The sequence below is a fragment of the Mirounga leonina genome, unplaced genomic scaffold (genome assembly GCF_011800145.1).
Source record: "Mirounga leonina isolate KUSES-001 unplaced genomic scaffold, KU_Mleo_1.0 Mir_174, whole genome shotgun sequence".
NCBI classification, from domain to species: domain Eukaryota; kingdom Metazoa; phylum Chordata; class Mammalia; order Carnivora; family Phocidae; genus Mirounga; species Mirounga leonina.
The window spans coordinates 35,315,320-35,342,764 of NW_023270451.1; the positions used below are offsets into that span (position 1 = coordinate 35,315,320).

At 35.4% G+C, this 27,445-nt stretch overlaps 1 protein-coding gene and 1 pseudogene across 1 annotated transcript in view; both read left to right on the top strand.

The window, feature by feature from the left end:
* The window catches only part of HDAC9 (histone deacetylase 9), an 899,218-nt gene that overhangs the window by 611,444 nt on the left and 260,329 nt on the right, over positions 1-27,445 (top strand). The window contains exons 15-16 of the mRNA XM_035020706.1: positions 9,712-9,889; positions 23,762-23,895. Of these exons, the coding sequence (XP_034876597.1) occupies positions 9,712-9,889; positions 23,762-23,895 (312 nt within the window). The remainder of the gene's footprint in view (positions 1-9,711; positions 9,890-23,761; positions 23,896-27,445) is intronic.
* LOC118020841 lies at positions 14,454-15,758 on the top strand (annotated as a pseudogene).

Below are 27,445 nucleotides of genomic sequence, written 5' to 3' on the forward strand. Positions count from 1 at the left end.
TTTCCTTCGCCAATCATTTGATTAACCAAGCACTCCAGAATTTAGGACTTAGCTCCATTATGTAAAGTCTGTTGTATATTGTTAAATGTTTGGCTTCAACAGTTTATCACAACCTTCTTTAGCCACTAGATGACCCATCTCCCCAGCAGAGCCCCTGGAGGAGGGAGGCCTGTTGGTGCCCTTGGGCTGTACCTTATGCCGTGTTTCTGGTCATTTAGTGTTGTTTCATTTATGACCCTGACTTAATAGATAGGCTTGCGGTTTTTAAATTTAAAGATGTTAAGAATTTACTAAAATTTATTTTGAGGGGTATGTATACATTTTTAGATATTCGTATTTTATCAACTTGCAGTTTAATGCCTGAATCTCCCCTGAAAATAGCAAATAAGATTGTGTATTTATGAATGAACAACAACAAAAAACTTATTTTGTATGGCTAGATAATATTCCATTGCGTAGATACACCATATTTTATTCATCAGTTGATGGGCATTTAGGTTGTTTCTACATTATTATGAATAGTGCTGTTGTGAACATTCATGTTTAAATTTTTGTGAGCGGGTAGCTATGTCATATTACTTTCCCATCAAGTGTATGAAAGTTCCAATTTCTCCACATTCTCACCAACTGTTGCTATTATGTATCTTTTTGATTATAAACCGATGTAGTTGTTGGGAAGTTATTTCTCATTGTGGTTTTGATTTGCAAATCCCTGATAGCTTATAATGTTGAGCATCTTTTCATGTGTTTATTGGCTGTTTGTATATCTGTTTTAGAGAAATGTTTTTTCAGAAACTTTACTTAATTTTTGAATTGGGTTTTTTTTGTTGTTGTTATTGAAGCATAAGAATTATTTATATATGCTGGATACAAATCTCGTATCCGGTATATGGTTTGCAAATATTTTCTCTGAGTTGTAGATTATCTGTTTACTTGGTGGTGTCCTGAAAGAAAAGTTTTTACCTCTGATTTTATCTTAATTTATCTACTTTGGGGGTCATTTTTTCTTTTGGTCTTGTATCTAAGAAGATTTACTTCTATATTTCTTAAAGAATTTTACAATTTTAGCTCTTATATTTGGGATATATATATATATAGGGATTCTCTTATATTTGGTTCTGTAATCCCTTTGGAGTTAATTTTTGTGTGTGGTATGAGAAAAGAAGTTCGGTTTCGTTCTTTTGCATGTGGATATGAAGTTGAACCAGCTCCGTTTGTTGAAGGACTGTTCTTTCTCCCTTGAACTGTCTTGGTACCCTTGGTGAAAATCAGTTGGCCAAAGGAAAAGGTTTATTTCTGGATCCTCAGTTCAATTCCACTGATTTATAGGTCTATTTATAATCTATTAATACTCTATTGTGTTAAATGACTTAGCTTTTAGTATGTGTAGTTACTTGGTTGGGCCTATCTCCCCAGCTTATTCTTTGTGTTCAAAATTCACATGGCTATTCTCTCCCTTTTATCTCCTATACAAAATTTAGAATCAGCTGAAACATTACAGAATTAATTTGGGAAGAATTGCTATCTTTATGATATTAATTCTTTCTGTCACAGAATGTAGTGCATCTTTTCATCTCACTTTACATCTCTGACTACAGTGTGGTCAGTGTACATGATCTGTGATATTCTTTTTTTCCAGTAAAATATATATAACAAAAATTTACCATTTAATAATTTGTAAGTGTATAGTTCAGTGACATCAAGTGTATTCCATTGTTATGCATCCATCACTACCATCTCTCTCCAGAACTTTTTCATCTTTCCAAATTAGAACTCTACCCTTTGCATAATAGCTCTGTTTACCCCTTTTCCCAGCCCCTGGCAACCACCATCCCGTCTTATGAATTTAGTTACTCTAGGTATGTCATGTAAGTGGAATCACATAGTATTTGTCTTTTGTCACTGGTTTATTTCACTTAGCATAATGCCTTTAAGGTTCATCCATGTTGTTGCACATGTCAGGGTTTGTTTTTAAGGCTGAATAATATTCCATTATAAGTACTAATTTTTAAAAGCTTGTTGACATTTGCTTTATTGTAGGGTCAGTTTTGTAATTATGTACATATGTCCTTGAAAGAATATATTTTATTGGTTGCAAATTTAATATATCTCTAAGCTAGAGAATTGTGTTATTCAAGTCTTCTGTAACCTAGGTTGTTTTGTGGAAAGTTCGTTATGACCTCCTTCCATGATGTGAATTTTTCATTTTTTCTTTATAGTTCTGCCAATTTATGCTCTTAACATTTTGAGCTGATGTTCCTAGGTTTAAACTTGTTGTTGTTAATTAAACTTTCATATTATTTTATATGTACCCTTATATGTTTTCTAATATTTTCCCTCTTAAGTTTTTTTGTCTGTTTTCAACATGTCTGCACAAGATTTCTCCTCCTCCTCTTCTTTCTTTCTTTTTTGTTAGTATTTTTTATATGTCTTCCTAGAACCTTCTTAATTTAACCTTGCTCTGCCAAAGAATATAGCCTTTCTCTCTTTTAAATTCAGTTTGACTCCCTCCATCTTTTAACTGGTAAATTGAGTATCTTCATATCAACTGTATTTAGTATAAGTATGTAGGGATTTGTTTCTAGGATCTCCTTTTGTGAATTATAGTTGTTCAGCTTTTTTGGTACTTCATTTTTTTCTCCATCATTTTTTCTCCCATTTATTTTAGGTTGATTGCTTCTTGGTTCTGCTTTTTTTTTTTCTTTAATCAGTATGGTATATTTTCATAACTTTAAATTGTCATTTCCCTTTTTTTAAAAATTTCATTTAAATTCCAATTAGTTAATAGTGGTGTAATATTAGTTTCAGGTATACAGTATAGTGATTCAACACTTCCATACAACACCTAGTGCTCTTCACAACCACTGCACTCCTTAATCCCCATCATCTATATTACCCATTCCCCCACCTACTTCCCTTCTGATAACCATCAGTTTGTTCTCTATAGTTAAGAGTCTGTTTTTTAGTTTGCTTCCCTCTTTTTTCTCTTCATTCGTTTTGTTTCTTAAATTGCGCATATGAGTGAAATCATATGGTATTTGTGTTTCTCTGATTTATTTCGCTTAGCACAATACTCTCCAGCTCCATCCATGTTGTTAAAAATGGCAAGCTTTCATTTTTTTATGGCTGAGTAGTATTCCATTGTGTATATATATATATATATAGTAATATATCCATTGTGTATATATATATACATTGTAGTATATATATATATATACTACAACTTCTTTATCCATTCATTAGTCGATGGACACGGGCTGTTTCCATGGTTTGGCTATTGTAGGTAATGGTGCTATAAACATTGGGGTACATGTATCCCTTTGAATTAGTATTTTTGTATTCTTTGGGTAAATACCTAGTAGTGTGATTGCTGGGTTGTAAGGTAGTTCTATTTTTAACTTTTTGAGGAAACTCCATACTGTTTTCTAGAGTGCTGCACCAGTTTGCATTTCTACCAGCAGTGCAGGAGGGTTCCCCTTTCTCTTTTTCAAAATTTTTTGTCTACTTTAAGTTATGCACATCATTTTTATTTATTTAATAGCTACTTTTAAATTATTAACATGCATGTTTAGTTTTAAAAAGTCTAAAGTTAACCAGTACTTAAACACCCATCCTGAATAATACAAAGACTTCGGAAGATGTAAATTTCCACCACCCTTTGGCATTTTATAAGATAAGTTCTAGGGATATCTACAATTCTAATTTTCTGAAAAGCAAGACTTCTGAAGTTCAAAACACTGTGAATCAAAAAGAATATAAATTTGCTCATAATGCCAAAAAAGAAGGAACATATATTCTTTAAAGAAATGGCTTTGGAAATAGAATTTTTAACTTTTTTTAATAATTATTTTCCCATGAACTTTTTTTTTCTTTTAGGTCATATCTTTTATTAAACTAATTCAAATAATTGTGATTATTTCAATGATTATTTCAAAGATTAAACACTATAATTTTTTATTTCTGTATTTGCTCTTGCTGAAATTGCATAATGATATTGATTAGAGCACATAATTAGCAACCACCCACATGTCTGGAAGCAAATGTAACCATCCGAAACAAAGTGAAAACACAGAAGCCATAAAACAGGTCTCTGAGCAATGGCAACAAGAAAGCAAAACAAAACCAAACAGAAACATAACCAAAAATCATGCCTATTACAAAAAAATAGAACCTTGAAGTTGCCTCTGCCTAGGGGCTTTATTACCTCATAACCTCCATTAGCAAGCCATCCCCAAATAAATATTTTACTATAAGGGAGAACATTGTGCTTCTCATACAGAAAACTTCAAGACCTTTCCTACCCACTATCAATCCCCCATGATTTAGAAAGGCCAGGGCCTTAATAACATTGATGTCTTACTAGGCATCAATGAAGAATTTATAAAATAGGTGGGTAATAACTCCTCTGTAAAAGTAATTTACAATTTTTATCAGTGCGAGGAAACAGATGATGTTCAGGCATAGTGGCCTTAGACCACTTACTTCATATAACAAAAGGCTGACTTACACATCTCAGTAACCTGAGAGAATTTCCTGGAATGACCGTCTGGTAAAGTAACCAATCAAAACCAAATCCCTAATTAAATCACCTGAAAAAAGAAAGACTAATGTATGCTTAAGAAACGGACTCAATGGGACCCCTGGGTGGCTCACTTTGTTGGGCATCCGCCTTCAGCTCTGGTTGTGATCCCAGAGTCCTGGGACCGAGTCCCACATTGGGCTCCTTGCTCAGCCTGCTTCTCCCTGCCTCTGCCTGCCATTCCCCTGCTTGTGGGTTCTCTCTCTCTCTCTGGCAAATAAATAAAATCTTTTTTTTTTTAAGAAACAGACTCAATATAGTATATTTAAAAGATTTTAATCAAAAATGGTTTTTTGAGGTGAGAGAGTATTATTCACTTAATGGGCATTTTTTAGTGGGGCTCAATAGGTGAAAGTTTAACTTGGGTATCCATCTGATTTTTATTAACAGGTTTTGTACTCTTCATTTTATTTTTCTGACAGTGCAACAGAGAAACATGTACTTTTGTACTTAGAACTATGGAAAATAACCATGGACAAAATTATCTCTCATTAAAATTATTAATAGAAATAAAAGCTTTAGTGAAACACTTCAGTCCATTCCAGCTACAACAGAAAAATACTACCTCAGTTTTTAGCATTAAGCAGGAAGCTTTTTTTTTTTTTTTAAAGATTTTATTTATTTATTTGAGAGAGAGAGAATGAGAGAGAGAGAGCACATGAGAGGGGAGAGGGTCAGAGGGAGAAGCAGACTCCCCGCTGAGCAGGGAGCCCGATGTGGGACTCGATCCAGGGACTCCAGGATCATGACCTGAGCCGAAGGCAGTCTCTTAACCAACTGAGCCACCCAGGTGCCCAAGCAGGAAGCTTTTTATTGCTGAGGAGTAAATGCCATACTTCATTTGTAAAAGTGTATAATGTAGCCAACTCTTTTGAAAGTGAATAAACTTTTCTCTCTTCTTTAGTCCTTTTATTGGTAGAGGTTCAAAAATATTTGACCTATGTCTGCTCTTAGGTCTAAGTTTCAACTGTTTATTTTTTAAAATATTTACCATTTTTCTTAATTAAAGTTTTAATATGGGTGGTACATAGAAAGTTTGAAAACCTCATAAAAGTACAAAGGAAAAATAATCCTGAAATCATTCATTTCCTTCATTATCTCTTGGCTCCAACACTAAGTAATTTCAGAGTATTGTCCTTTGATAATTGTTTTGTCTGGTCTCTATTTTCTTATATTTTTCACTCGTCATTCCTCGGTATTTCTATGTTAATATGCTTTCTTGTTTTATCTTATCCTTACAGTGAGATCTTAAGGATGACTGTGTTTCTCCTTGCTATTTATTTACTCAACCTATATTTATTAACACCTGCTGTATGTGAAACACTGCATGGGAATATATGAATCAATGGGCAAAGCTCTTATCCTTACGGAACTTATCAACTAAGGATAAAGTGCTTGAATATGGGGTGTCAACCCACAAGATCGGGAGCCATGCATAATTCACTTTCCTGTCTGTGCAACCCAGCGTGGGATTTCTTTTCTTCTGTATCTACAGTAGATATTGGGTGGACGCTTAATGTGGTGTATAAATAACTACTATTGAAAAAGTAGTTGTCTCTTACCTATATGGCCATATTCCTAATTCTAGAGATTGGATAAGTAGGATTCTGCCTACTTTATTGTGAAGTTCTATATTAAGATGTAACATTTGTTTCATGCTTATAACTTAGCAAACTGTTACTCCATTATCTCAGAGGGTTCCTGTGAAGCTCAAGTAAGCAATAAATATACTTTATTTAAAAAGAAGGAAGGTGGTGGTATTATTTGCCTGGAGCTCTTACAGCATTGATTTATTCATTAAGAGATAAAACATTCAGTAACCCCAGTCATCTAAAACATGGTTATATTATTGGCCTTTAACTTCCAAATATGTTACATATTTTTAAAGAAAGCATAAGAAAAAGATAAGCAATGCAGCAGGAAATAAGTACACAGATGAGTTAGATTCAGTCCCCAGTTCAAAAAGCTTTCAATAGTATACATGGAAAGATAATTTCTCTCTCACACATACAACTTATCTAGAGCTTTTCCCCACTTTTTACCTGGTTAATTCAACTTATCCTTCCCACCTCAAATTAAACATCACATTCTTAGATGGAAGTTCCCTCAACCTCTGTATCAGATTTTCTTTACATTTTTTCATGGAACTCTGCATTTATCTTATACAGCACTCATTATATTTATAATTGCATTATACTGAGAAATATTTAGTATCTGTATCCTGACTAGGCAATAAACATAAAAAAGGATCAACATACCAGCAAAGTGTCCGGCACAGAGTATGAGCTCAATAAGTGTTATTGCATGTAGTAACTAATATGGAAAAGATGATGGTAGGGAAAAGGAGAGAGAAAAACGAAGTGTAATGGGAATGTAATGGAAAGGGAAGGCATTTAATATAGGAGCTTACAAAGGTTCTATGGAAAATTTCAGGTTTTCTTTAGAGGATGTGTATGATTGCTGAATGTGCAGCTGTATAGACACATCTAGAGGATGATACAGAAAAGATAGATTGGTGGAACACAAATGATCAGGGCCACAGTATCCATAGACATACTAGACACTGTGCCCAGAACCCATGATAGTTTAAGGGGCCCACAGAATATCTTAAATTTTAATTTTTTGATGAAAAAATGAATATTATAGTAATATATAGTAATCCAATGTATGCCAATGTAAGCATAGAAAGTAATTTTTAATATATTTTTTTTATGGAGGAAGGGACCCAAAAAAGGCAGTAGTGCCCTGGGCTGATGATAATGAGAATATAGCCCTGGGGACAGTATTTGTTATACAGTAGTTAGGATTTGGCTAGAACCTAGAAAAGGAATAGAAGGCTTAATGTTGAGAATGCAGGTTGGCCTCAGGTCAAAGAGAGTCCAAATGCCAGGCTGGGGAAGTTCATTAAACTTTGGTTTTTTTTCAGAGACTTTTTTGTCAACTTCTTGCTTACAGAGAGCTTTTGGAAGAGAATTCTTGCAGGAAGGAATAGGATGGATTGTGTTAGAAATAGGGTGATCAATCAAGGACCTTTTGCATTAGGTTAGGTGAGGGTTAAAGAGATTACAGTAGGAAGGGACAGAAGGGATGGAGATTACAGACATTCAGGTATATATATTTACCTTTGCATTTTAGATCATATGCTGAAAATCCCCTTTTCCCCATAGAAAATTCCCCAAATCATAATTATAAATTTGCATTCCCTCTGAGTATAAATTCCATGAGAGAAGGGACTATATCAACCTTACCTTTTGTATCCTCAGGGCATTGAAGATGGAGACACTCAAGAAAACAAGAGAGTTAGACTCCTGTCAAAGTGTTAAAACTGTTATAACTAGAACTAGATCCTGACCAACCCATCCTTATCATCAAAGCCAGTGCTCAAAGCCTGAGCATGTGACAAATGCCTTCCAATTGATTGATGGTTCAGTTAGAACAAAACAGCAACAACATATACATAAACCTTAAGTATAACTTACTTTAAAGTTAATTTTAAATGATTATTAATTTTTTGAAAATTGGGTAGTCTTAGCCTATGGTCTATAACTAAATATATATTTATAATCATAACTTGCACATTTATATGCTACATTAACTCATACAGAGGAAGTTGTAATGACATAAAACCATGTAGTATGCATTGAGTACAGTTGTGTTGCATGTAGATTTGTTAGCATTCTAACTGGGTAATTTGTATACTTAGGATGTAACAAGCCTTGTGCTAGATAGAAATACAAGTATCAGGGGGGGAAATCAGAGGGGGAGATGAACCATGAGAGACTATGGACTCTGAAAAACAAACTGAGGGTTCTAGAGGGGAGGGGGGTGAGAGGATGGGTTAGCCTGGTGATGGGTATTGGGGAGGGCACGTTCTGCATGGAGCACTGGGTGCTATGCACAAACAATGAATCATGGAACACTACATCTAAAACTAATGATGTAATGTATGGTGATTAACATAACAATAAAAAATTAAAGAAAAAAGAAATACAAGTATCACATATAATGGCATATGTTGGGTGCTAACAGGTTAGGTTAGTAACAGGAAGGATAAGGCAAATCCTCACTAAGGAGAAGTGATGTTTGTATCAAGTCTTGAAAGAGTGAATGCTAGCCAGGTAGATCAAAGCAGAAAGGCATGTAAAATTTTAAAATTAGAGGAAATTACTCTTAAAAAGACTTTATTAATCTTTTGGAATATCAGTTTCTTTATCTGTGGCATGTGATAATCATCTTTTGTATCACTGTTCAGCTATTTTCAGTGTTTGTTCAGAATATGGAAAAGGAAAGGAGCATAAAGAGCAGCATGAGGTTATGAATACCATGATTTTGAAGAAGAGGGAATATAGTGTGTAGTATTGATAGGTAAATTAGCTGCCTGTCTGTGTTTTAGAGATTTGTCTTTTTTGGGGACGGAGGAATAGACTAAGTGAATCTTCAGGAACTTCCAAACTCTGGCTTTTTGATTTGATAACTTAAGTATGAAGAATGTTAACATTGTTAAATCATTGTGATTACATTTAATGCTCTTAAAGAAACTAACATTTTATAGTATTGAGATTATACTATTCAACCTATGAAAAATTCATTGTTCTATACCATAATATAAAAACTGAAAGGTATTAAAACATAGTCATTTAATTGGTAATTTTTAGGCTCCCATAAATTTTATTACCAATATTACTGAGTAAATTCAAGATAAAATTTTCGGTATTGAGCCTTATTGGCAATTTGAAAGCAGCCAAATTGTTCTCCTACTTTGTGTTGCAAAAATTCCAGAGCTATATTCAAAACGTTGTTATCAAGATAGGAAATGAATCTAAGTCGATGTTCCTCTTGAGGTTAAAGGTCTGTTTCTTTCAATCAGTTCAAATTGACAGGCCTCCTGCCATCACCTCCTCCTTAGCCAGGCAGACAGGCCCTGGCAGTCAGCGTGAAAACATCTGTTGAATGGATTTATTGACTAGATCTTGTTTTTTCTCTCTCTTTTTCTATTTTTTTTTTCTTTTTCCCTTCACACCGTTTATTATGTCTCTGACCTGATGAACTTAATTTGTTTACACGTCGTTCTCAGTGTCTCCCTCAATGCTTGTCTCATGTTTCTTTCTACTGTGCTCTTTTCTTGGCAACAGCCCTTCCTGGAGCCCCAGCACACACGTGCGCTGTCAGTGCGCCAAGCTCAGCTGGCTGTGGTTGGCATGGATGGATTAGAGAAACATCGTCTTGTCTCCAGGACTCATTCCTCCCCTGCTGCCTCCATTTTACCTCATCCAGCAATGGACTGCCCCCTCCAGCCTGGCTCTGCAACTGGTAGGAATCCCTAAAGACTCCCTAATAGGCAGGCTAAATGCACCGTTCTTGTAGGATTAAGCGATTTAAATGCTCTGAATAACTCCAATAGCAGAACACTCTATTTTAACCCAGTGCAACCCAAATTTTATGAGGTTCTATTGGCTACAAGACAAGCAGCACATCTGATAAATCTTGGGCTTAGTATTAATAGCCTCATAAATTGTTATCATTCAGGGGCCTGGAAAACACATCAACAGGTGCATAGGTCCCTTTTGGAAACAAAATCCCTACAACATTCCTTAGCACTGTTCCTCAGTCTCTTCCTCCTAGTAGTCATGGTCTCTAGGAAATTTATGATTGGCTTCATTTGACTCTAACAAGTGCCTCTCCCCCAGTTTGTTTTTCATGTTTTGTTTGTTTCATTGTTTTCTTCTGACCTGCCATACAAATGACACCTGGGAGACAGTGGTGCCAAACTACATACGTTAGTTCCATTTCCATTTATTACGGCACCTCTGGGTGGGCTATTTGACCAACCTTTTCCTTTGCCTACAGCTGTGTTTGATATTTTAGAACCTGGTTACAGAGGAAAACAAACCAGATAATTCCAAGGCCAGAGGAAGGTCAAGTCTGGAACATACACAAAAAAGGGGTGCTATTCACTCTCCAAAGGAACTGTGCTGTAAATGTCCATGTGCATAAATACTCCTTTCTGTCTTCACAAGAATGGGGTCCAGAAGATATCCATGCTCTCAAACTTGTGGCTGATCAAATGAAAAATATCATAGCCCCAAGGGGCTCATAACTTGGATGCAGCAAGGGGAGTATTCATGTGCACCTTCTCTCAAAGGCGCTCACAGGTTATCTGATTTATTTTTGAATCAATTTTCAGGATTCAGAGTTTGTTTTTGTGGCTTTGGTGAACTCATGCAACCCTTTGTGCTTGGAAAAGTTAAAACACTTTTTCTAAAATCACATTCCCAAGCCTTGATGTCATCTTATTTAAAAATCAATGAATGGGGGCACCTGCCTGGCTCAGATGGTTAAGCGTCTACCTTCGGCTCAGGTCATGATCCCAGGGTCCTGGGATCGAGTCCCGTGTCGGGCTCCTTGTTCAGTGGGGATCCTGTTTCTCCCTCTGCCTGCCACTCTCCCTGCTTGTGCTCTCTATAATAAATAAATAAAATCTTAAAAAAAAAATAAAAATTTAAAAAATCAATGAATGGAATGGCCAAGTTACTTAACTTTGACAGACATCTTTAATAAGTATGCAAAGGAACTACTTTTTATAAGGTGTTATACCACAAGCCAACATTCCATCCTAGGAGTTACAGGCTGGGTATATTTGCATATATTTCTTGCACCACATTAGCCACTGCCTTGGATCCCTCTATTTCTTAGAGCATAGCAGACCTGCCCTGGTATCCCAGACAACCCAGGACTGCAGCCCAGTGTCAGCAGAAGCTGCTTGATTCAGTCATGCCTGGTTCTTTCCTTCGTCTTTAGAGAGTGTTTCCTCAAAACCAGATATATGATGTAGAGGAATACTTTTGGTAGTTTTCAGATCGGTAGCCTTCAAGAATTACATTCTTCTAAATTCTTTTTCCTGAAAGTATTTTTTATTTAGTCATAAGCTTTCAAAAGAGAACACAGAGCAATAATCATCCTGTCATAATGACAATTCCGCTCACTCAAAATTATTTCCTTAATTTTAAAGTGAACTTAATTATAAAGTTTAATGGTGCTGTCCCCATGTATGTTGCTGTCTGCTATTGAAATCCTATTGATTGAGTTTCTTTTCTTGGTTAAGAGGGGTGACCCTTTCCTGACGTGCTTTGGCCTTTCCTCTTCTTTTAGATGTTCCTTCAATATGAATAAAGCAAGTTCCCTGAATATTAGAATGATACTACAAGTTTAGGAAAACACTGTTGCCAGATGGACAGGGTTGGTAAGTCTTAGAAGAATCCAGGTGAAAGAGTAGACTATAACTGTAATAATATAAGCATGACAAACAACCTAATCATTCAGAACAAATACTGGGTCATTTCAGATCATTAGTTTCTTTCTTATAATGTCAGCATCCTAGTATTTATCAGAGTTTGTATTCCATACACAAGTAGGGAAATGAACTTGAGATTATTTTCATATTTAATGGACTTGATAGGGCACATTTCTTGCCTAGTGATTAAATAAACATATTTTTTTAAAAACAGAATTTTAGGGGCACTTGGGTGTCTCTGTTGGTTAAGTGGTTTTGCGTTTGACTCTTGATTTCTACTCTGGGGGTCATGAGATTGAGTCCGCCCCCCCACCTTGGGCGCATGGAATCTGCTTAAGATCCTCTCTTTCCCTCTCCCTCTACCCCCTCCCCTGCTCATGCGCATCTGTGTGATCGCTCTCTCTCTTAAAAAAAATGCACAGTATTTTAGTGTTTCTAATGATCTCGATTTCAGAGGTGAACTATTAAGACTGATTTGTAGTAAGTTTGAAAAGAAGTATCTTTAAGCATTAAATTCCTTTCTTTTGATTTTTTAACATCTATTTGTTGTAGATGCATTTAAAAAAATCGAAAGTGACATTCAAGTATGTTCCTTGGAAATATTTAGGTTTTTTTTCAAAAGGTTATACAATCTCACGCACTCAGTAGTTGTTCCACTAAAAAGTAAGGAGGAGAAAACAAATACATTGTAAAGGTGATTTGCTTAAACCCATCTTGTAAGAGCTGTACTTTTTGCCATAACTTAAAAAGTTATTTGTTAACTCACATACTTTTCAAGGCACACCTTTTCAAACTTGCACCTTCCATGTGGATTCTCAGCCACCAGATAGAGCAGCCACACCACCCCCTTTTTGAAAAGAACAAGTCAGTGTTTCCGGGGCAAAATGTTTGAATTCAGCCAGTTGTTGAAAGATGAAGTCTTCAGTCTGTTTCCTGTGAAGACTTGAATGGACCAAGAAATGGACTAATATGTAGACACTACCTGGTGGCTCTACAGAATGCCTGGTAAAGATATTTCTAAGATGGACAAAAAGAGCATATGCTCATGATGCTGCTAGTGATAATGAAGAATGTATTGCACAGCCAGGTTGCCACATATTCTTTTAAAGGGATTTTATGTTATATTGTAATGAGTAATAATACTTATTTTTTATAATATTCAATTTAAGAGGGGTTTTTGTTCTATTTAAAGCCAAGGCATATTGTTTATATGACTTCTGGCAATTAGGGAAAGGGCAGTGTATTTTGTTTTCTTTACCATTGCCATCTCTTCTGCTCAACTATTCTTTCTTTCTTTCTTTCTTTCTTTAATTTTTTTTAAAAGATTTTATTTATTTATTTGAGAGAGAGAGTGAGAGAGAGAAAGAGCACAAGAGGGGGGAGCGGGAGAGGGAGAAGCAGACTCCCTGCTGAGCAGGTAGGCCGATGTGGGACTCGATCCTGGGATTCCAGGATCATGACCTGAGCCGAAGGCAGTCACTTAACCAACTGAGCCACTCAGGCGCCCCTGCTCAACTATTCTTAACAGAGATGAGGCTTGGCCATGACTCATAACAGGGCATTGACAGTATATGACATAGTTGTACCAAATGGGATTCACTAAAACAAAAATATAATGGCAAATGAATTTGGTTGAATTTTGGTTCCTATAGTAAATCATATTCAATGATCTAACTAGTAGGAATGATGTTCCCTTTACAGTTTCTGTAGCGTATTCTCATAGGCCCTGGGTTATGTTTGTTTGTTTGTTTTTGCTCACTCATTCTTAAATGTAGAGAAATCTTTATAGATATTTGCCAGCAAGTGAGTGAATTCTGTTTGATTTTACTTTTTCCAACTTATATGCTGGTTGAATCTTCTCTTTGGCTATGTTGTGGAATGGCAGTACTAGTCCAATTCCTAGGTTTCAAGAGACTATCTCATAGTGTGAGTTGGAAGGCCTGGGGTGGGATTTCCTCCATCCATTTCTTTTTTAGCTGTCTGATACTCTGATAAGATGATTTACATAAAAAATTATAAGTCTTAGAAATTCTTTTTATCTACTCATAGACATAGTTTAGCAAATTTTAAACATTCACTTTTGGATATTTCATTTGTTTGATGGACAAATCAAGTTTCACAATTAATAATTACACTATCTGGTACTTTGATTTAAATGTACCTGTTAAAAGGTAATGTAACAAGTATTACAGATGTTAGAATGTAAAGAATACAGTAGATATAGAACAAAAAAGCCAGATAAGCTTTATGGATAGACGAGAATTATGAATAGAAATTATAATAGCTGCTATAGGTATGAAGTGGAAGTTATTAGGAATGACCCTTGCTTCAAGATAGCACTTATTATCCATTTTAGTAATTCTACCCATTTCAGGTCTTTTAAAAAAATTTTAAAAAATATTTTTAAGAGGTTATCTCTGACCTCCTAACCCCATACATTTTTTCTTCCTTACTGTACAGAGTTTTTTAAAAAAATGTCATATAACTATATTTATACATGCCTCATCTTTACTACTAGATCATGAATTAAATGTAATAAAGTGAAATTGTTGGCACCCCAAAATTCCAAGTGGTCGAAGCAAGATGGGTCAAAGTCAGAGTGGTGGTCAACCCTGGAGGTGGCAAGAAAGATGACAAAGACAAGAAAAAAGAAATCTGAATCTCCTGTACCAACTAAAGTGGGAGAAAAGAAGAAGAAAACAAAGGGACCAGATGCTGTCAGCAAGCTGGCACTGGTGACACCTCACACTCAGTGCCAGTTAAAATTGTTGAAGTTAGAATTAAAGATACCTTCTCATGGAGGAAGAATTCATTAGAAATCAAGAACAAATGAAGCCTTTAGAAGAAGAGCAAGAGGAGGAAAGATCTGAGAGGGACCCTCATGTCGGTAGGAACCTTGGAAGAGAACATTGGTGACAATAATGCCATCATGTCTACATCTGTGGGCTCAGAACACTACATCAGCATTCTTTCCTTTGTAAAAGACAGAATCTGCTGGAACCAGGCTGCTCAGTCATACTCAGCCACTAGGTACATACCATCATTGGGGTGCTCATGTTTGACAGGGATCCTTTGGTCACAGTGATGAAGATAGAAAAGGCTCCCCAGGAAACCTATGCTGGTATTGTGGGGGGTGGTCAACCAAATCCAGGAAATTCAGGAAACTGTGGAGCTTCCTCTCATCCTGAATATTATGAAGAGGTGGGTATAAATCCCCCAAAGGGGGTCATTTTCTATGATCCACCTGGCACGGATAAAATCTTATTAGCCAAAGCAGTAGCAAACCAAACCTCAGCCACTTTCTTGAAGGTGGTTGGCTCTGAACTTACTCAGAAGTACCTAGGTGATGCCTAGGTACTCGTTTGGAAATTGTTTCGAGTTGCTGAAGAACATGCAGCATCCATCATGTTTATTGATGAAATTAATGCCATTGGAACAAAAGGTATGACTCAAATTCCAGTGGGGAGAGAGGAATTCAATGTACAGTGTTGGAACTGTTGATCCAGTTGGATGGATTTGATTCAAGGGGTAACATGAAAGTTATCATGGGCACAAACCAGATAGAAACTTTGGATCCAGCACTTACCAGACCAGGTTCCATTGACAGAAAGATCGAGTTCCTCCTGCCCAATGCAAAGACTACAAAGCTCATCTTTCAGATCCACACAAGTAGGATGATGCTGGCTGATGATGTAACCCTGGATGATTTGATCATGGCTAAAGATGACCTCTCTGGTGCCAACATCAAGGCAATCTGTATAGAAGCTTGTCTGATGGCCTTGAGAGAACGTAGAAAGAAAGTAACAAATGAAGACTTAAAAAAAAAAAACTAAAGAAAATGCTCTTTATAAAAAACAAGGAGGCACCCCTGAGAGGCTCTATGTCTAGTAGACCACTTCTGTGTTCCTTTTTGAGTGTGATGTGCAGGATGTGCACTGGGCTGCCTTCATCTGTTAGTCGCATGAAATGCTCTCTCCCTGATAAAGTGTGCTCTTTCTCAAAAAAAAAAAAAAAAAAAAAAAAATTGCTGGCACCTGGATCATAATGAACATTCAATGACTGTTTATTGCATTTAATCTTTCAGGAAAGGTATCATGCTGTCTCTATGTATTATGCTAAATTTCTGTCCTTTGGCCCTGCAAGATATTTAATAAATGTTGTTGAGCAGATACCCTGAGATGGTGTAAAACCTCAGGCAGTTGCCGGAAAAGCAATATGAAGTTGAATGTTAAGAACTAGGAATCAGGATTAGGAGTTTTAGGGTTAAAGATTCTAGACTCAACTCATAGACCAAAGTAGACTCAACCTAACAGTGTGATATGAGATTGGGTATAAACCTGAAGACAAGAATGGTTTCTGTGGTAAATGACTTAACTACATGTAACGATTAAGAAAAGAGAAAGATAGACAGTAGGTACTTCAAATGCTTACCTCATTTAATAAAGCTGAAAGCCAGAGAACGTAGAGTCCAAGCAGATCTAGAAAATGTCGAAAAAATCTTTTTGATGGAAAATAAACTTCTAGGGTTTAAAATACAGGTAAAGACTTTATGATAATACTCCTTTGTGTATTTTCCCAAATCCTAATTTTAACTCTTGTCCCATTGATTAAGAGAGAGATTGATCCATTGGCTTATGTTGCAAATGGTAATCAGTAGGGCAGAAAGGGTCAAAGAAAAGTAGAATTCCATATGAATCCCAAAGAGAAGGGCAGGCTTATTTCTCACCCTGTAAGTCTTTGTTTCTGAAAAAAAGAAAAAAAGAAAGGAAAGGAATGGAGATGAAGGATGAGGTTAAAGTCTCACCTTGCACTCTACCTTTTAACACCTCATTGCTACATCATTAAGATGAGTAAGTGGAGGTTTAGAGTTCCAGACTTTATTTATTTCCCTTTAAATTCAGATATCTTTCCAAGAGCTCCTGGACTTTGTATTATAGTCTCTAGATACTTGGCAATAGCTTCCAGCTACCATAACCTGTTTTATAATATTTTTTGCAGTGGTTTATGGAGAAAATGTTGTTAAAAGAGGAACAGTACTGTGGAGCTAAAAAAATTAGATATGTCAAGAGATGAAATAGTGAAAAAAATTAACCAACTTACTGATTAAAATCTCTAGTCTTAAGAAAAACATGTTTGCACAATGAGAGATGCTGTATTTTTTGTGTCTATTATCATTAATATATCTTTTATGTAGTATGAAATTGTAGTTGAAAATATGTTAAACTATCCAACAAGAGGATATAACAATTGTAAATATTTATGCACAAAACATGAGAGTACCCAATACATAAAACAAAGAGGAAATAATCAATAGTAATAGAATAATAGTAGGGGACTTTAACACCCCACTTACATAGCTGGACAGATCATCCAAACAGAAAATCAACAAGGAAACAGTGGCTTTGAATGACATGCTGGACCAGATGGATTTAACAGACATATTCAGAACATTCCATCCTAAAAAGCAGAATACACATTCTTTTCAGGTGCACATGGTACATTCTCCAGAATAGATCACATATTAGGCCACAAAAGAAGCCTCAAGAAATTCAAAAAGATCAAAGTCATACTATGTATCTTCCTGACCACAATGCTGTGAAATTAGAAATCAACCACCAAAAAAAAAAAAAAAAAAAAAAAACTTGGAAAGACCATAAATACACAGTGATTAAATAATATGCTACTAAACAATGAATGGGTCAACCAAGAAATCAAGGAAGAAATAAAAAATTGCATGGAAACAAATGAAAATGAAAACATAACATTCCAAAACCTTTGGGATGCAGCAAAGCAGTTCTAAAAGGGAAATTTATAGCAATACAGGCCTACCTTGAGAAGCAAGAAAAATCAGATAAGCAACCCAACCTTACACCTAAAGGAGCTAGGAAAGGAACAACAAACAAAATCCAAAACCAGCAGAGGAAGGAAATTATAATAGAGATTAGAGCAGAAAAAATGATATAGAAACTAAAATGCACAATAGAACAGGTCAATGAAACCAGGAGCTGGTTCTTTGAAAAGATCAACAAAATTGATAAACCTCTAACCAGACTCATCAAAAAAAAAAAAAAAAAGAGAGAGAGAAAAGACTCAAAATCACAAATGAAAAAGAAATAACAACCAACACCACAGAAATACAAACAATTGTAAGGGACTATTTTGAAAAATTCTGTGTCAACAAATTAGACAACCTAGAACAAACGGATTAATTCCTAGAAACATATAACCTACCAAAACTGAAGCAGGAAGAAATAGAAAATTTGAACAGACCAGTTATCAGCAAGGAGATTGAATCAGTAATCAAAAACTCCCAACAAACAGAAGTCCAGCATCAGACTGCTTCACAGGCAAACTCTACCAAACATTCATTCATTCATTTAAAAAGATTTTGTTTGTTTATTTGACAAAGAGAGCAGGGGTGGAGAGGAGGGGGAGAGGGAGAAGCAGGCTCCCTGCTCAGCAGGGATGCAGGGCTCTATCCCAGGACCCTGGGATCATGACCTGAGCCCAAGGCAGACACTTAACCAACTGAGCCACCCAGGTGCCCCTCTACCAAACTTTTAAAGAAGAGTTAATACCTATTTTCCTCAAAGTATTCCAAAAAAATAGAATAGGAAGGAAAACTTCCAAATTAATTCTATAAGGCCAATATCACCCTGATACCAAAACCAGATAGACATCACAAAAAAGAGAACTAAAGGCCAGTATCTCTCATGAGTATATATGCAGAAATCCTCAACAAAATATTGGCAAACCAAACCCAACAATACATTAGAAAAATCATATACTACAATCAAGTGGGATTTAATCCCAGGATACAAGGATGGTTCAGTATTCCCAAAACAATCAAGGTGATGCATCACATCCATGAGGGAAAGGGTATATCAAAGCATTTGACATATAATTATTTCAGTATATCAAAGGCATTTGACAAATACAGTATATCCACTCATGATAAAAACTCTGCCAACCAGGTCTGCCAAATAGGTCTATTATATGTCAACATAATAAAGGCTTTATATGAAAAACTCAGAGCCAGCTTCTGCTTAACTCAGGTCATGATCTCAGCATCCTGGGATCGAGCCCCACATTGGGCTCCCTACTCAGTGGGAAGTCTACTTCTCCCTCTGCCCCTCCCCACTGCTCGTGCTCTCTCTCGCTGTCTCTCAAATAAATAAAATAGAAAAAAAAAATCTCACAGCCAATATCATACTCAATGGTGAAAAACAGAGAGGTTTTCCCCTAAGTCAGGAACAAGACAAGAATGTCCACTCTCACCATTCTTCTTCAACATAGTACTGGAAGTACTAGCCAAAGCAGTTAGATAACATAAAGAAATAAAAGGCATCCAAGTTTGTAAGGAAGAAGTAAAACTCTCACTATTTGAAGATGACATGGTACTCTAAATAGAAAACCTGAAGACTCCACCAGAAATTTACTAGAACTGATAAATGAGTTCAGTAAAGTTGCAGGATACAAAAATCAATGTACAGAAATCTGTTGCATTCCTGTACACTAATAATGAAGCAGCAGAAGGTTAAGAAACCAGTCTCATTTACAATTACACCAAAGCCAATAAAATATCTAGGAGTAAACTTATAGAGGTGAAAGACTTGTACTCTGACAACTATAAAACACTGATGAAAGATATTCAAGACAATGCAAGAAATGGCAAGACATTCCACACTTATTAGTTGCAAGAACAAATACTGTTAAAAGGTCTATACTTCCCAAAGCAATCTACAGATTTAATGCAATCCCTGTGAAAACAACCACAGCATTTTTCACAGAACAAACAACTGTAAGATTTGTATGGAACCACAAAAGACCTCAAATATCCAAAGCAATCTTGAAAAAGAAAAATGAAACTGGAGGTATCACAATACCAGATTTCAAGTTATATTACAAAGTGGTAGTGATTAAAACAGTATGGTACTGGCATAAAAATGGAAGTAGAAATAAACCCAAAATTATATGGTCAACTAATATTTGATAAAGACTGAATATACAATGGAAAAAGTCTCTTCAACAAATGATGTGGGGAAAACTGGAAGCTATGTGCAAAAGAAAGAAACTGGACAACTTTCTTTCATCATACACAAAAATAAACTCAAAATGGATTAAAGACCCAAATGTGAGACCTGAAACCATAAGGATCCTTGAGGAGAGCACAGACAATAATTTCTCTGACATTAGCCATAGAAATTTTTTTCTGGATATGTTTCCTGAAGCAAGAGAAATATAAAAGCACAAAGAAACTATTGGGAGTACATCAAAATAAAAAGCTTCTGCACAGCAAAGGAAACAATCAACAAAACTAAAAGGCATCCTGCTAAATGGAAGAAGATATTTGCAAATGACATATCCCAGTAAAAAGTTAGTATCCAAAATATATAAAGAATTGATACAACTCAACACCCAAAAACAAACAATTCAATTTAAAAATGGGCAGAAGACATGAACAGAAATTTTTCCAAAGAAGACACACAGATGGTCAATAGACACATGAAAAGATGCTCAACATTGCTCATCATCAGGGAAATGCAAATCAAAACTATAATGAGATATGACCTCACACCTGTCAGAATGGCTAAAACAAAACAAGAAACAAGTGTTGGTGAGGATGTGGAGAAAAAGGAACCTTTTTGCACTGTTGATGGGAATGCAAACTGGTGTAACCACTGTGAAAAACAGTATGGAGGTTCCTTAAAAATTAAAAATAGAACTACCCTATGATCTAGTAATCACACAACTGGATATTTAGCCCCCCCCAAACCCCCCCAAAACAGTAATTCAAAGGGATACATGCACCCCTGTTTATTGCAGCATTATTTACAATATCCAAACTATGGACACAGCCCAAATGTCCATTAATAGATAAAAGGATAAAGAAGATGTGGTATATATACATATGCAATGTACTATTACTCAGTATAAAAAGAATGAAATCTTGCTATTTGCAACAACATAGATGGAGCTAGAGAGTATAATGCTAAGTGAAATAAGTCAGAGAAAGACAAATACTGTGATCTCATTATATGTGGAATTTAAGAAGCAAAACAAACAAGCAAAGGAAAAAAAAAGGACAAGCCAAGAATCAGACTTAACTATAGAGAACAAACTGATGGTTACCAGAGGGGAGGTGGGTGGGGGAATGGGTGAAATAGGTGATGGGGATTAAAGAGTACACTTTCCATGATGAAAAAAGAAAGAAAGGGAGGGAGCAAAGGAGGGAGGAAGGAAGGATGGAAGAAAATATATTAAACAGTTCCTGTTATGTAATAGCAACTTATATACTTGATATATCTGAATTGTAAAGACGTCATATATCTTTATATTTTGAATGTTACTTTTTATGTCTGCCTGCTTTCTTTTCTGCCTTTCTACATATCTTTTGACTTTATTTAAAAATAGTTTTTCATCTTTTTGTACAAAATGCCATGCAGAAATATAAAGCTGATAAGTTAAATACCTGTAATAGAGGCACTTGCCAGTAGGAAGGTAAGGTATATAAAATAAAAGATAGAATACTGAAGAAGTGAGGCTACAAAAACTTCAGGATTCCAAGGAGATCCACTAGTTAGGTTCATCAAGCAAGACTTTTTAATGGAGATAACTGTCCTAGTTCTTATATATGTTCATTTATTTATGTTTTCATTCATTCATTAAAAATACTTTTGAGGACCTACTATATTCCAGGCATGTGTATAGACACTAAGAGTACAGAGGTAAATAATACAACTCTAGTCTTTGCTTTCATAGATCTCAACAGATAGTGAAGAAAATGTACAATTAACAAGATTTTACAACAAACTGCTCTGAAGACCCAGAAGATGCTGTGAGAACATTAAGTAGGAGACCTAATTTAGAGACATTTATTTAGCCTTGAAGAGTGAATAGGAATTAGCCAAATGAGGGCTGGAGTTATGGGGGGCAGGAAGGAAGAATTTTGGGCATAGATGGAACAGCATGTATGAAGATCCCAAGGATGGTATGATTTTGATTGTTTTGAAGAATGGGAGGTAGGCTTTGTGGGAGAAAGGGAGATCAAGGGAGGAGGTATATGAGATGAAGCTGAAGAAGTGGGGAGGGGCCTATCTGTGCCCTGAGAAATTTTAATCTCATCAGCGAAGTCACCAAAGGATTTAAGCAAAGGTAGCTGTGGTGTGGCAAATGGAATCCAGTAAAAGTCAGGTAGCCAGTTACAAGGCTTTATTTTAGGAGTTCAGATTAAAGATAATAGTACCTTGGATTGTGTGTGGTTTTGGCTAGAGATAATTGAGTGATTCAAGTTGTATTTTGAAGGGAAAACAAAAACTATTTGTTGGTTCTTTGGAGGGGGAGTGTCCAGAGGATACTAAGGTTTCTTGCTTGAGCAATGGTGGGTCATGATGTCCTTTACTGAAATGAAGGATACTGTGTATGGCTTAAGATCATGAACTCAAATCTGAGACATTCTCACTTTATAAAAACCATGAGACATCCAAATGGAGATTTTGGATGGCAATTGAATAGACAAGTGTGCGAGTGTACTGCTTAGAAGAGGGATCAACATTAAGGATGAAAATGTGAGTCAGGGGCATAGGGATGTATTTTGAAGCCGTTTGAGTGTTACGATTGGATATTATTTGGACCAGCAAAGCAAAGTAACATTTTTTTCTTAGACATAATTTTTACCACATGGTTTCAAAATACGTATGTCATTATTCTGCAATACTCAGATAAATATTTTCCCCTCTTGAGTATCATTCCTCTAACATGAGATTGTAAGTCAAAGAGAGAATAAAATGCATTAATTAAACTTACTTTACAATAAAAATTACTAGTCTTTATCTGTTCTTGAATAGATACTTATTTTTGCTCTTTAATTTTGGTCTTGAATTCTTTTGCCCTCATTCCCTGCCCCCAGATAATGTATTTCTATGGTAATTTGTTGGAATATTTGATTGGTTAAATGTTTTCTTATGTCAGGCAATTTTGTAAGTAACATGTTTTCCCCCCAAGGAATTGGATTAAGGGTGGAAATCTTTTCAAAATTAACCAGAGTTATAATTATCATCTAATTTGTTGCTTTAAAAAGCCCTATTTTATGTATCCATAATAGTTTGTTTCATCATAGTTTTAAGAATCTTTCTCATCATAGGGTCTAACTAAAATATGAAATATGTTAACTCAATAATTTAAAAGCAGATTTTATTCATCAAGTATCTATGGAATCTCTACTGAAGGTAGTACAATTAATTCACTTTTTTTTTTACTTTTTCATTTTTTTAGAGAAAAACTTCAAATGTCCCACAGTATTATAAGATCTACGGTATCCATTATTGCTTACAGATTGGCATAAATTTTGAGAAAAGCACAATAAGCAGGGAGGAAATTCTGCACAACTCTGAAGGACTTGCTAAGCAGAATAGGCAAGCTGTTGGAAAGTCTTGTAGTTTATTACAAGGACTGATCCAAAGTGAAAGTAGAATTACTCATGAAATTAATTAATGATTTAAAGAGTCAACTCATTTTGTGGCTTCAGTGATAAAATTTAGACCTTTACTGAATTGAATTATCTGTCTAAACATACTTCATAAGATACTGGTAAAATTACAGTATTTTTAAAAATCTGAAGTTTCTTAAGATATTACCATCTTCATCACTACAGATTTACTAAGCTAGGGTCTGAGTACTGATTAATCCATGGGTTAACCTTTTTTGCATTTATATCCAGATACACAGGACTAAATAGTTCTTATGTGCTAGGAATTTGCAAATATGTATTATTTTTCTCTTTGTAAATTTATTTTTAAAAGAGTATCTTTTTTGGAATAGTCGTATTGTCATCTAACTTGTGTCATTACCTTGTATCATTAATCTTGTGCCGTGTTTTCTTTGTCCTGAAGGAATTGCCTACGACCCTCTGATGCTGAAACACCAGTGCGTTTGTGGCAATTCCACCACCCACCCTGAGCATGCTGGACGAATACAGAGCATCTGGTCACGACTGCAAGAAACTGGGCTGCTAAATAAATGTGAGGTAATCCTAAATTGGCTACATTCTTTTACTTACTTAAATAAATCCTGTAAAGAGGCCAGTATTCATTTGGGTGATAGTAGAAAAATGTTAATGCTGGAGCACAAACACCATGATGGATGAACCATCATTGATACTAGTAACATAGCACTTATGACCTGACTCTGGGCTATGCACATAGTAGAGACTCAGTCCATGTTGATGGACTGAGCAGCTGCATGATGTATGTGTACTATTATTGCAGCACTTTTTGGTATATACGGTAGCATGGCTGTTTCCAAATAGGTGTCATTTATTGAGTTAATTTTCTGAGAAACTCTACAAACTGTTAAGTGCTAAGTGGTTGTTATTTCTTATCATAAACTATATAGTGAACTCAGATATATGCCAAATTTGCCTATGGAAATGACTAGATTTAAAGATTAACTGTCCTCTTACCAAGAAGAGTCACTTCTTTTTATTGAAGTGGCTGATGTTCTTACATTTTTATGGTAGAGGTTTGAGTACTTTTATTTCATTGGTATTTATTAGATTCACTTCTGCTGATTCCTCGAGTCCCATTTTTCATTTAGAAAAATCTATTTCTTAGGCTTTCCAAAGTAAAAATAATATCAATTCAAAAAGGCTCCTATTGTCAGATTTGCAAATTATGTAACAGTCAGCAGCTGTTTGATTTAGTTGCTATAAATGTCCATTTTTGCCTAAAACCCAGTAACATTCTTTTTTTTTTTAAAGATTTTATTTATTTTTTAGAGAGCGAGCGAGAGAGAAACAGCATGAGAGGGGAGAGGGTCAGAGGGAGAAGCAGGCTCCCAAGGAGCAGGGAGCCCGATGTGGGACTCGATCCCAGGACCCTGGGATCATGACCTGAACCGAAGGCAGACGCTTAACCATCTGAGCCACCCAGGCGCCCCCCAGTAACATTCTATATTTGAGTCTAAGACATTTTTAAAAGAAAAATATCCCCCATGTTTTTTTTTTTTCACATCACTTTAACATTTATTGATCAAAAGTATTTTTTTCCTGGGTTTATATTATGTTCCAAATGTGTTCTAGGGACTAGAATTACAGAATTTCACAAGACAAATAAAGTCCCTGTTATTACAGACTGACAGTTTAACATGTTGCTCTTTGGTTTTGTTGTCAGTCTTTGCAGATCAGTGAAGGAAATCCAATCTAGTTCTCACCAGTTTGGGAAAAAATTAAATGGATAATATTTTGACTATAGTTATTATCATGAGGAGACAAATATTGAGACTACATTGAATTCACTGTACTTTGATAAAATAAAAAAGCAATCTTTTGCTACTGCTTTTAAGCTAATTAATTTTTGGCAACCCAAAATGTAGTCCAGAATATTCCTATTGAAAGCCAGTTTAGTTTAAAGCAAACCTGTAAAATAATTTCAATTGAGATAGGAATGTCAAAGCAGACAGAATATTTCTTAGAGTCATGCACACTTGCCTATATTTGGTGGCCTGAGTTACATCAGTCTGATCCTTCTTCTCTGCAAAGTAGTAAACATAGCTGACTTTTGAAGATAGAAAGTCATTTATTCAGTGCATTCATTTGTAAGGATATATTATTTTTTTTATTGATTTTCTCTTTTGAGATAAATAAAGTATCTCATCTTACAGGGTTATTTTCTTTACATCAAAATATAGATCATGTTTATGGGTCGTTCTGCAGGTTGGGATTGTGAATAAATACACCAAAATAGTGTGTATATATTTAGTTTCACAAGTTTTATTATATGTTTATAATAGAATTATCAATTTTTTTTGTATTTAAAGCTATACTTTTGATTAAATGTATTCTTTACCTAGAAGCTCTAAAATGAAGGAATTTGAGCTAGATTTATTTCTCTGATTCTTTCTTGAGTAAAAGCCTATTATTCATCTTTTGCCAGTAGCATCCATATTATATGGCAGAAGACTTTTTCATACTTTATGGTAAATTATAAAGTTATTAAGGTTTTTATGTTTTTGATAATGCACTTTGGAGGCTAAACCACTCTGTTGTCTACACAATCCCATATGGAGTAAATGAAGTAAACCAGCAAGGGGACCTATCTGTGGTGAACTGGTCTTAATGGACATTGATTCATGTGAACATTCCTGTTTCACCTTTGCATCAACTATAGATGTTTTCCAGCGTGGCATTCTTTCTGTGCTTTTACCAGCTAAGGCATTGCTGTTTACATTTTTTTTTTCACTTTCAGGTCTTTATTATATCCTGGACCCTTACGCCAGCCATTGCAAATAAGCAGTGGCTGATCACAGTCTTCAAATGCATTGTTAGATTATGGTATTCCTTAAATCTATTACCTGAGGGAATACTGGCTATGAAAGGAGCAAAGTGCCCAGAAATAAATGGAATGTAATATAGCTCACACTAGTCTTAACATTTAAAAATCTGTTACCCATTTCTGATCAGTCTTCTTTTTCAGTTCCTCATACATCACATTATTTTAGTCCTGTATTATTTGAAAGCATAAAATTCAATTTATACAACAGCACTGACTGATGTGATATCAGACCAAGGGTGAAATGGTAGAAGTACGGAAGGGCTGATGAGAATGAGTGAGTCTAGCCCCAGCCCAGTCAGCTAAATAAGTGTCTCTCTGGAAACAATCACACAATTACAAATAATGCACTTGAAAGCCTAGATCAGCAGATTTGCTCTTAATGAAGGCCAAGCACAAAAGTATGATCCACAACTTCACAGTAATATAAACAGAACACTCTTTTTTGCTAACATAGTTTGAAAACAGTTCACCAGTTTGATTTCTTAAGTGATGAAATTGTTGCCCATAATATATTTATTTGCTCCTATATTATCAGGTATCTATGACTTAATTCTGACCTAATCTCAAAATGGAATTTCTAAACCCATTAAAAAACAATTTAAGATACCTAGGAATTTGATGTTTCTTTGTGTGTAAATGATTTTAGGAATATTCAAGATGGAATTTTAAAAGTGACCCATAATCAAACAAACGTTACCCTTTTCCAGAGACTTTCAGGTTCTATATAAAATAAAACAAAGTAACAAAAGGGGTAAAACAGAACCACAGAAACATGACTTCTCTTTTTTTCCCTGATTGTTTCTACTGGACAAGTTGGGGAGAAAATAAAAAGGGAACATACAGAGATTATTTCAAACCAGTTTAGCCTATTCAGAAATAGTAGAATCTACTTCCTTAGCCAGTACCCTCCCTAGTAAATGCAACTAAAACAAGTGATATATGTTTGTTGTGGATTTTCTTTTAAAGTTTTTGATTTGACAAGTTAAATCTAATGTACACATTTATTAATATATTACTAGCCATCTTTCAAGGATGCTAACCTTTTTGTCTCAAGCCAAATTATTTTGAAAGTTTCAGTGATGCAGAAGAGCAAAACCACAGAAACATAAATCAAGCCTTTTAGCAATTCACCAAAAACTCAATACAATCAGTTGTTGAAAAATCAGGAGAGAAGTATACTATAAGTGGCAAGTGGCTAGGTACATGGCAGGTGCATTAACCAGTTAAAGAGGCAAAAAGTTTCCT